Consider the following 12,298-nt stretch of genomic DNA (forward strand, 5'->3'; position numbering starts at 1 on the left):
TAACTACATAAATAGTAAAAAAACTAAAAAATGATAGTGTTGACCCCTTAAAAATAGTCTGGGTGAAATGGTGGATGAGGATGAGGAAAATGCCAATATGCTAAATGATTTTTTTTCAACAGTATTTACACAGGAAAATCGCATGACAGAAAACATGATCAGTGAGAACAAAAATTCTCCATTAAATGTCACTTGCTTAACCCAGCAGGAAGTACGGCGGCGTCTAAAAATCACTAGGGTTGACATATCCCCGGGCCCGGATGGGATACACCTGCGAGTACTGCAGGAATTAAGTAATGTCATAGATAGACCATTGTTTTTAATTTTTAAAGATTCCATAATAACAGGGTCTGTACCACAGGACTGGCGTATAGCAAATGTGGTGCCAATATTCAAAAAGGGGACAAAAACTGAACTTGGAAATTATAGGCCGGTAAGCTTAACCTCTACTGTGGGTAAAATCCTGGAGGGTTTCCTAAGAGATGCTATACTAGAGTATCTGAAGAAGAATAACCTCATGACCCAATATCAACATGGGTTTACGAGGGACCGTTCCTGTCAAACTAATCTGATCAGTTTTTATGAGGAGGCAAGTTCTGGACTGGACCAAGGAAATGCAGTGGATGTTGTGTATATGGACTTTTCAAAAGCTTTTGATACGTTTCCACACAAAAGGTTGATACATAAAATGAGAACAATGGGGATAGGGGAAAATATATGTATGTGGGTTAAGAATTGGCTCAGTGATAGGAAACAAAGGGTGGTTATTAATGGAAAACACTCAGACTGGGTCTCAGTTAACAAGCGGGGTACCACAGGGGTCAGTATTGGGCCCCCTTCTTTTTAACATATTTATTAATGACCTTGTAGGGGGCATACAGAGTAATATTTCAATATTTGCAGATGACACTAAACTCTGCAGGGTAATCAATACAGAGGAGGACAATTTTATATTACAGGAAGATCTATGTAAACTAGAAGCTTGGGCTGATAAATGGCAAATGAGCTTTAATGGGAATAAATGTAAGGTAATGCACTTGGGCAGAGGAAATAAAATGTATAATTATATGCTTAATTGTAAAACACTGGGCAAAACTGTGACTGAAAAAGACCTGGGTGTATTGGTGGACGACAAGCTCACGTTTAGTGGCCAGTGTCAGGCAGCTGCTGCAAAGGCAAATAAAATAATGGGATGCATTAAAAGAGGCATAGATGCTCATGAGGAGAACATAATTTTACCTCTATACAAGTCTGTAGTGCGACCACACTTAGAATACTGTGTACAGTTCTTGTCTCCGGTGTATAAGAAAGACATAGCTGAACTAGAGCGGGTGCAGAGAAGAGCGACCAAGGTTATTAGAGGACTGGGGGGTCTGCAATACCAAGACAGGTTATTACACTTGGGGTTATTTACTGTGGAAAAAAGAAGGCTTAGGGGTGATCTTATTACTATGTACAAGTATATGAGGGGACAGTACAAAGACCTTTCTACTGATCTTTTTACTCTGAGGCCTGAGACGGGGACAAGGGGGCATCTTCCAAGTCTGGAGGAATGAAGGTTTAATCATAATCACAGACGGGGATTCTTTACTGTAAGAGCAGTGAGACTATGGAACTCTCTGCCGCATGATGTTGTAATGAGTGATTCAGTGTTAAAATTTAAGAAGGGCATGAAAAGTATAATATTACAGGTTACATATACTAGATTCCTTGATAGGGCGTTGATCCAGGGAACTAGTCTGATTGTCGTATGGAGTCGGGAAGGAATTTTTTTCCCCAATGTGGAGCTTAGTGTTTGCCACATGGGGTTTTTTGCCTTCCTCTGGATCAACATGTTAGGCTATGGGTTGAACTAGATGGACTTAGTCTTCCTTCAACCTTAAAAACTATGTTACTATGTTACTATGTATCTGCGATTTTTCTTCTCAGCTGAAATTGGACTGAGAAAAAATTGCAGCATGCTGTGTATTGCCGATTATATCGGATGAGACTCGCCAATGCAAGTGAATGGGCGCGAAAAAAAAAAATGATCGGCATACCGACCATCCGTATGCCATCCGATTTTTATGGATACAATACCATTCTGTAACATAGAACACTGTAAATGGTCCTGTAAATGATTGTAGAATAATATTTGCAGAGAAAAAAACGCAATGCATACGGATGTCAGGTGTGAAAAATTGCATTGTCCGCATGAAAATCGCATGACACTTGCATGACACTCGTCTGATTTTTCAGTCCAGATATCGGAACTTTTTTTCACACATATGGGTATGAGCCCTTAAAAATATATTACTAGCATGTCCCATACTATTAATATAATCTACACTTTAAGTTAGTACTGCATTGATCATTTCCTTTTAAACAGGTAAGGACTATTATCATGCGCTTCTTTAAAATGCAAGCTAAACTAAATTGCTCTTGAAATTTATATTAAATGATACATTTCCTATTACAAGCATTAGAATACTAACAAGAACATTTAATAGTAATTCTAGTAGTAATAATATTAATATTACAAAAAGTAATACAATGTATGCAATGTTACCTGAAAATGAAAAATGCCAGCATAGCCAGTGCCAAAAGACTGATCAGGTGGAACCACTCTATGCAGTACCTTCTCATTGAGAGTAAGAGAAGCAATAGCAGCCAAAAGCCAGCAATCACCTATAAAACAAAAACAATACCTGTGAATTTTTTTGTCACATTAGATAAATATATTTTTATAAATCACTAAGGCTACGTGCACATATCTTGTGTGTATGCCTGTGTGTGTATGCCTGTGTGTGTATGCCTGTGTGTTTTAATATAGTATGTGTGTATCAGTATGTGGGTGTGTGTGCGTGTGTGTGTGCATCAGTCAGGACCAGCGTGAGCACCCAGGCAAGTTCCTGGGCCCTGGACAAACGGGGCACCCACTCACTGTCGAGGCCCGGGTGGGCCGCTCCCCCAGCATCTGTTTAGGACCACCTGTTTCCTTGGCACTGCTTGATGGCCATCACTTTGACATTGCTGCGACGCACACAGTGCATTGTTTGACTATGTCTGCTAGTAGTGAACTGGCCAGGCCGACACACAAGCAAAATTAAATTTGCAGTGCCAACCCGACCGCGTCACTACTAGCAGACATAGCTGTACAGTGCACTGTGTGCACCGTGGCCATGTCAAAGTGACGGCCATCAAGCAGCGCGCCCTGCACAGCCACATGCCAGAGAAGCTGGACTGGAGATAAGCCAGGGAGAGGTGAGCAAGGCTTGTTGCCTGGTTCCCCATGTTAAAAATATTTCTCATGTGTCTGCATGTGGGCATATGTATGATGTGTATATCTATGCATGCGTGTGTATGACTGTGTATATGTGTGTCTGTTTATATGTATTTTTGTTATTTTGTCTTCAAATATGTATATGTACATATGCCTGTCTGTGTGTCTGTGTATATATTTGTATATGTGTGTATCTTCGTTTGCATGTCTGCGTATTGTATGTATTCATATCTGTGTACCATGTAAAAACGTGTGTGCATGTCTGCGTATTGTATGTGTGCATATCTTCGTACCATGTGCAAGCGTGTGTGCATATCTGCCCATGTCTGCCTATTTTGTGTGTGTCCATGTCTGTGTAGTGTATGTATGTGCATGTCTGCGTATCGTGTGTGTATGTGTGCATGCGCATGTCTGTGTACTGTGTTTGTGTACTCATGTCTGTGTTGTATAGTTATATTTCTCCACCGTATCTGTGCATCATGAATCGTGGTATGTGTTAAAAGGGCCCATTGACATCCTTTCACCTAGGGCCCACGAAAGTCTGAAGCCAGCCATGTATTGCGGTAAGACAACTCACTCGGCTGCTTTCAGAAGTAAACTCAGGAACTTTTTCTTCTGCAGTTTTATTTAAAACGGAACAAAGCACTGCAGGTCCAGCAAATTAACCATAGCCTTGCTGGCATTATGGCAAAACAAAAGATAAACAATGGCACAATCCATATGTGTGTGAGATTCGCCAGATTAAGTTGCAGCACACTTCAGCTCCTCCTGAGCTGAAGTTCCACAGTCTGGAGACTTCCTTCTCCAAACTCATAACAGAGAAAAAATAAACAGTGACTGAGCATTTAACTTGCCCAGCCAAACCATGAGGTGGAGATATGGTGAATGACTTCCTGTCCTTCTCAATGCCATTCACAAAAAACACTCCCCTTTAAAATGGTGGTTTAACCCCCAACACATAACATACTGTAGTAAATTTGTAGGTTTAGTTCACTGAAGCTAGTAGCCGCAGTGAAACATATCTCCCCTCACATATATCACCAGTGACTCTGTCACATATTCCCCTCCTCTGCCCAAAGCTGGGGGTTTGGGCACCTTCAGACACCAAACAGGGAATTCTAGAGGGCATCAGCGTTACTGTGTTACTTCCCGGGTCTAGGCTACATGTGTAAATTAAAGTCCTCGAGACCTAAGAACCACCTAGTCACCCGGGCATTCTTACACTTCTTTTCCCTCAACTATCTCAAAGGGGCATGGTCTGACACCAGTTTAAACTTCTGGTCTAGTAGGTAATATCTTAGCGTATCTATGGCGCATTTTATGGCTAAGCATTCTTTCTCTACTATAGCGTAGTTATAGCTTCCTGCTCAGATACAGGATGGAATGCCCTCCACCGTTTATCTCTTGGGACAGCACGGCTCCTAGGCCAACTTCTGAAGCGTCTGTCTGGACGACAAATTCTTTATTAAAGTCTGGTGCGACCAGGACCAGCTACTTACACAGTGCCAGCTTCAGCTGTTGGAACACCGTCTCCATTTCAGCCGTCCATTTCGCCATCGTTAATTTGGTACCCTTGAGAAGAAACACTCTCACCTGCTTTTTGGAGAGCTGTTACCGCCAGTTCTTGATTGCCTTGACTTTATTGACTTGTGGCTTAATTTCACCTCTCCCTTTGACATAGCCTAAGTACTTGGCCTCCTCCTTTCCAATGGCACATTTTTTCAGATTTATAGTAAATCTCGCCTTCATCAGAGCATCCAGAATCGCCTGTACCTTTGGTAGATGACTAGCCCAGTCTGGGATAAAGACAACAATGTCATCAAGGTAGGCTGTGGCATACTTCTTATGTGGGGCGAGGATCCGATCCATGGCCCTGTGGAAGGTGGCTGGGGCCTCCTGAAGTCCGAAAGGCATTAGAGTGTATTGAAAACATCTATCAGGTGTTGAGAAAGCAGTCTTCTCCTTAGCTCTCTGGGACATGAGGATCTGCCAGTAGCCTTTTGTCAGGTCGAGGGTGGTAATATACCTCGCAGGTCTAAGCCTTTCGATGAGTTCATTGACCCGGGGCATAGGGTATGAGTCACACTTGGGTACCTCATTCAGCCGGAGTTAGTCATTGCAAAACCTCCACTCCCCATTGGGCTTTGGCACAAGAACGATGGGATTTGACCATTAGCTCTTTGATTCCTCTATCACACAGAGGTCCAGCATCCTCTTCACCTTGGTTGAGATCACCTCACGGCGTGCTTCAGGAATCCTATAGGGCTTAAGGTTTACCCTAACATGTGCTTCCGTCAGCATGTCATGCTAGACCACCTGTGTACGCCCCGGCAACTCCGAGAAGAGGTCACGGGTCCGTTGCAGCAGCTCTCTACACTGTTGCTTCTGGGCCAGCGATAGAGTCTCTGCTATCGTGATGTCCTCCACTTAGACTTTGGGGCTGGCTCCCAAGCAAGGAGCCCCCAGCATTTCTTGATCTCGCCACGGCTTGAGCAAGTTCACATGATATACTTGGTGCAGCTTTCTTCGGCCAGGCTGGTGGACATTGTAGTTCACTTCGCTGAGTTTCTCCACTACCTCATATGGGCCTTGCCACTTGGCTAAGAACTTTCTCTCGACGGTGGGAATAAGCACCAGAACGCGATCCCCAGGCTGGATCTGCCTCATCCTCGCTGATTGGTTATACATTCTCGTCTGTGCTTCCTGCGACTGGAGATGTTCCTTCACGATGGACATCACTTTCGCCATTCTCTCCTGCAACTGGGCGAAAGTGATGCTCCGGTGGGCATGACCTCAGTCTCCCAGGTTTACTTGGCAATGTCTAGGAGTCCTCTTGGATGCTGACCATAAAGGAGCACGAACTGAGAGAAGCCAGTGGAGGCTTGATGAACTTCCATGACGGAGAAGAGCTGAAACGAAAGCAGGTAGTCCCAGTCTCACCCATCCTTCTCAATGACCTTCCTGAGTCTTCTTAATACACTCCACTAGGCCGTGTGTCTGCAGATGGTCAACTGAGGTCTGTAGCTGGGCAATCTGAAGGACCTTACACAGCTTCTTCATCACTTTGCTCATGATGGGGGTTCCTTGGTCTGTCAAAATCGCCTTTGGCAAACCTGTCCTGGCAAAAATATGGACCAGTTCCTTGGCTATACTTTTACTTAACAAGTTCCTTAGTGGAACTGCTTCAGGTACCGGGTCGCATAGTCCATGACCACCAGGATGTATTGGTGGCCCTGGTCCAATTTAACTAAGACACCCATGAGTTCCATGGCAATCCTTTCAAAAGGGACCTCTATTACAGGTAGTGGGACCAGAGGACTATGGAAGTGGGAGGAGGGCATGGTTATCTGGCAGGTGGGGCAGTACCTACAATAATCTAGGATCTCCTGGTAACACCCTGGCCAATAGAACCTCCTCTGTATCCTCTCCTGAGTTTTCTCGACCCCCAGGTGTCCCCCAGAACATGTGAATGGGCCATATATAATACCCTCCATTGGTATGGACCTGGAACTAACAGCTGTTCCACTATCTCACCAGCCTTTAGTTTCGTCACCCGATACACTAATTCCCCCTGAACTGCAAAGTGTGGGAAACTGGTATCTGTCCCCGGCTCTTGAGCAACCCCATTACAGACAGTAACATTGTCCCACGCCCCATTTAAGATCAAGTCCCGAACTTGAGCAGACCCAAAGTTCGCTCCGGACACCTCTAACTCAGGGAGGTCAGCCTCCTCAGTCACAGTCTCGTCCTCTTCCCTGGCAAGGACACACAGGGGGAACTCATCCACCTTTGTCTTCAATGGGGTTTCCTCCCTGAGGGATCTGTTTTTTGCCCTAGCAACTTGATACGGACCCCCTTTTCCACAAGTCCCAAAATAAAGAAAAGTCCCGCCGTAATATGACAGGATGTATCAGGTCCTTGAACACCCTGACCTCATGGGACTGGGTACCACAGTCTGTTCCCACAGTTACTCTGGTCAGTCCTTGGGGTCCCCATGTATGCAGCGAATGCCCAATGTTTTGGTAGGGAAGGGTAGCACTGATTAGGGTCACCAGACTCCCAGAGTCCAATAGTCCAAGCACTATCACCCCATTAATGCACAGGGCACATGCCTGCGGCCCCTCACCAGGTTGACCGTCCACACTACAGGCCGGATAGGCATAATAGGAACAATGTCGGCCTAGGCTGCAGTCCATTGGTTCAGGGAACATATGGCACCGGGCGGCTACGTGTCCAGGATTATGACGTCAACAGACAATGCCCTTAACAGTCTTTGCAAGGCCCTCAGCGGAATTGAGACGACCCCCGTTTGTGACTCTAGACCCCTTACGTGGTGAACCTGCCCCCCTTTCGGAACTCAAATATGGGGAAGTGACTATGTCCGGTTTTCTGAGGGATTTCTCGACCACTCGGTACCTCACTACCAGGCCCACGAGGTCATCCGCATTCCGAGGGTCGCCCTGGGCAACCCAAGTCTGCACTGGCCTGGGACGGGAATGGATTAATCTGTCCATCACCACACGCTAGACCATCTGGGCAGGAGTGGAACACTCTTGCTGCAACCATTTCTGGACTAGATGTAGCAAGTCAAACATCAGCGAGCGAGGGGGTTTGTCGCCAGCATAAACTCAATGGCGAACCCTTTGTGCTCTGGCAGACATAGCCACTCCTGAGCGTGCCAATATCTCTATCTTTAACTTGGCATACTCCTGTTCATCCTGTAGGGCCAGGTCATAGTAGGCCTTAGGGGGCCAGCACCTCCGCCCACTGCTCCGACCGCAGCCTCTCTCGCTCTACCACCTTTTCAAGCAGTCAAAAATGCCTCAACATCATCACCTGGGGTCATCTTTTGCATAGCTTGCATTACCGCCTTCCGGACATATGAGACATCACCTGGAATTGGGGGAAGGGCGGTTTCTCTGCTGCAAACGTTCCTCGCTAGGAGTTCCACTAGGCATTGCTGCTGTTAGATCTGCTGCATCAGGAGTTTATTTGTCTCCTGCTGTACATGCTGCTTCTCCCAGTGCTGCTGCATGTGCTGCTGGCTTTGGGTCAGGTGCTTGATGAGCTCCTCCATGCTGCCGGACATCTCTGGCTGGCTGACATCCTTTACCCAGGACATCCACCATTTTGTGTGGCAGGTACACGTGTTCTTGGAATCTTGCATGCACTCTTGCACCAACTGTGGTAAGACTCCTCACTCGGCTGCTTTCAGAAGTAGACTCAGGAACGTTTTCGTTTGCAGGTTGCACGTTTTCGCTTAAGTTGCAGCACACTTCAGCTTATCCTGAGCTGAAGTTCCACAGTCTGGAGACTTCCTTCTCCAAACTCACAACAGAGAAAAAAAAAAAAACAGTCACTGAGCATTTAACTTGCTCAGCCACACCCTGAGGTGGAGATATGGTTAACGACTTCCTGTCCTTCTCAATATTATTCACACAAAACCACTACTTTTACAATGGTGATTTTAACCCCCCAACATATAACATGCTGGAGAAAAGTTGTAGGTACAGTTCACTAAGGCTAGCAGTCGCAGTGAAACATATCTCCCCTCATATACTTCACCAGTGACTCTGTCATATTCCCTCCTCTGCCCAAAGGCGGAGGTTTGGGCACCCTCACACCATCATTTGCAGCCCCCACTCCTCACTCCATCACCTCGCTCCATCATTTGCAGCCCCCCTCCCTCACTTATTTAATTCATTTTAGAAAGAAAAAGGGGGAAAAAAAGTTTGCTCATATTTATCTCACTAACGATTATCTACAAGCGCATCTTGGCTTCTGGTGTCCTGGCAACAGCTCTATGTGCTTTCCCGGAGCTCCACAGCCAAGCAGCTCCTGCCCCCTCAGGATATGTGCACACGATTAGTAATCGATGCGGATTGGATGCAGCGCACTTGCGCTGCGTGCAAACAGCAGCAGCCAGATGTTACAGCATAGTGGATGGGATTTGTAAAATTTCATGTCTACTATGTATCTGCGGCACACCCGCGAAAACTGACATGCGGTGCGTCTTTCCACAGTATGTCAATTTCTTCGGCAGCCTTTCCCCATAAACTAACCTCTATAAGGAAAGACTGCATGTGAAAAAAAAAATGGTGACGCTCATTAGCATATTCAGCGGAAGCCGCTGGCGGCTTCTCTGCAGCAGGCTCTGGATGGAGGGAAAGTAACTTCATACTTCTCCGGACTTCTGGTCAGTTGACGACGCATATGCGATGATATTATTGCATATGCGCTGTTACCTGACCAGAAGTCAGTTGAAGAATGAAGGAGCTGGAGCTGCGTGGCTGCGGAGCTTCGCACACAGCGCTGAGGTGTACGCCGCCTTCAGCGCCCCGGCACTCGCCATTTGATTACACCATGGGGCCCGGTGAGCAGAAGCACAAGAGGGGGGGCCCTGACTGGGCGCGGGCCTCCCCTCTGTACTGCTGCTCACCGGGCCCCATACAGCAGTAAGGGCCGTAATGCCCTGATGGCGGCCCTGTACACGGCTGTGCTAGTCCCAGTTCGGTGAAATAAAACTGCTATTGTTTGTAGCAACCATGGATACTTGTAGTCTGGTGCACACGGCCTGTCCAGACTCTTCTCACAGAGAGATTCTGGCTTGTCTCTCTCTCCAGCTACAATACAATCCACTCTCGTCAGCTTAGCTTGGTTATGTGCAGGTGGCTTTACTACAATATATGCAGGGTTGGACTGGGGCACTGGGACACCTGAGAATTCTCCGGTGGGCCCGGGTCCTTGGCAGGCCCCTGAGCAGGATGCACAGTACCCGCTGGTTAACATGGCCTCCGGTGCACCTGTACCGGGGTCCGAAGTTGGAGGGGGGGCTCTTGCAGTGCAGCTGATGAGGGCAATCTGGCCTGCTTCGTGGACCCCCAGGCTCCCGGGGGCCCATGGCCAGATTGCCCTCATAGTGTGCAGTGGGCAGGGAACGATGCGATCCCTCCCGCTCCGCTACTGACGGGAGGAAAATGGCAGCTTCCTGCCCGCTTCTTTCACCCTGACACAGGCTCGCACTGCTTGATGACGTCACCATGCAGCGCGCGCCTGTGTCAGGGAGAAAGATGCTGGGCAGGAAGCCGAGGACGATGGTGCGGGGGAAAGAGCAGAGAGGGTAAGTGTTGTTTTTTTTTTTAACTAATACAGTGGTGATGGAGGAGGTGGAAGGAGATATGTACGGCATGGTGATGGAGGATGTGGGGGGGGATATGGCCTGGCAATGGTGATGGAGGAGGTGGGGGAGAGCAATGATGGAGGAGGTGGGGGAGAGCAATGATGGAGGAGGTAGGAGAGAGCAATGATGGAGGAGGTAGGAGAGAGCAATGATGGAGGAGGTAGGAGAGAGCAATGATGGAGGAGGTAGGAGAGAGCAATGATGGAGGAGGTAGGAGAGAGCAATGATGGAGGAGATGGGGAAAGCAATGATGGGGAATTATTTTGACGCTATATGCTGTTAATATGTGGTCTGGTCACGGTGTGGTGGTATTTCTCCCTTGTATGTGGTATTATTCGGTCACTATGTGGTGGGAATATGTGGTCTGGTCACGGGTGTCACGGTATTTCTCCCTTGTATGTAGTAATATTCGGTCACTATGTGATGGTAATATGTGGTCTGGACATGGTATGGCAGTATTTCTCCCTTGTATGTGGTACTATTGGTGTTGGTATAGTGGATTGGTGTTGTGTATGGCCACCATTTGATCTCTCTGATATTAATTAGGAGAAGATTCTTTATTTCCATTAGTGATTAAATACTTGGAACAAGATGCACTTACAGGGGTTCTCCAAGGAAAACAAGTAATCACCTCTCCACAGGCTAAGTAACAAATTACTGATTAGTGAGGGTCTGACTGCTGGAACCTGCACAGATTAGTAGAATGTGGAGCTTTTATCCCCATTAGAGGACGTATCCTTTCTGAGGAAGCAAGACAAGCGAAACGTACGTTAGAGGGCTATGTCTGGTAACTATAGTGTGGACCTCCTCACATCTGTATATATATTTATCTGCTTTACTAAGAAGCACTTATGGTTGCCTTAGAATTTATTGATACTTGCACTCGCACTTTTGTTTACCAAATCAAATACCTAGGCAATATGTTTAACCGACGTTTTCCTGCATAGCGGAGTTATAACTTCCAGCAATGTGCATGCTCTTTCTCTACTGATGTTTTACTTTTATTGGCTTATTTATATTTACCTGTATATATCAAGGGGGCATGTGTGTGTATATAGGTCTCTTTGCATATAAGTGAACATATCTATATGTTATTAAATCTGGATTTATTCTATGCATGTGACACACATAGGTTTTGTATACCAGCTGTTTTTGTGGCACCCTACTACTACAGGTGCCACAGGACCCAAAAAGGGTGCATGGATGGACTTCTCCACAAGAGGCCCTCACTACAAACAGACACCTCCGCCCTTCCACCTCAGACCACCAGAGGGAGCCCTGTTAGGGATATATATATATATATATATATATATATATATATATATATATATATATATATATATATATATATATATATATATATATATATATATATATATATATATATATATATATATATATATATATATATATATGGAGGGTGGAGTTAGGCAGTGAGTCTTTAGTCAGAGAGCAGTCTGAGAGCAGCACGTGAGCTGCTGTGTGTGTTGAGGGCCCCGAGTGTGGCCGAGGCAAGAGGAGAGAGGAGTTGAGGGGGCAGAGGAGCATCACAGGCTCACCCCAAGACACAATCCGGACACCGAGTCCGCGCCTACAGGGTTCTCTATACCCAGTAGGGACAACCGGCATACCAGGAGGCTTCCAGACCCCTGGTCATCCTGAAGCTAACATCAGTAACAGGACTAGGAACCACGAAGGCCCCGGCGTCCAGAAACAGTGGTTGCCAAGGAAAAGTCCTATTACCAAGCGGTCAGGTGAGAGAGCAACGCAACATAGAAGCTAGGCCAAGTTCCAGGCGGGCCAGAAGCTTAGAGAGGGGAAGAAATGGATCAGGAGGCCTTATACCCGCTCACTAG

The 12,298-nt window shown here is 46.5% G+C and overlaps 1 protein-coding gene across 1 annotated transcript in view; it reads right to left on the reverse strand.

Moving 5' to 3' along the window:
- Positions 1-12,298, reverse strand: part of CAPN9 (calpain 9) — a 475,752-nt gene that overhangs the window by 321,672 nt on the left and 141,782 nt on the right. The window contains exon 3 of the mRNA XM_073671460.1: positions 2,549-2,667. Coding sequence (XP_073527561.1) covers positions 2,549-2,667 — 119 coding nt within the window. The remainder of the gene's footprint in view (positions 1-2,548; positions 2,668-12,298) is intronic.

The sequence above is a fragment of the Phyllobates terribilis genome, unplaced genomic scaffold (genome assembly GCF_046119375.1).
Source record: "Phyllobates terribilis strain yellow unplaced genomic scaffold, ASM4611937v1 Scaffold_3__8_contigs__length_932513732, whole genome shotgun sequence".
Classification (NCBI taxonomy): domain Eukaryota; kingdom Metazoa; phylum Chordata; class Amphibia; order Anura; family Dendrobatidae; genus Phyllobates; species Phyllobates terribilis.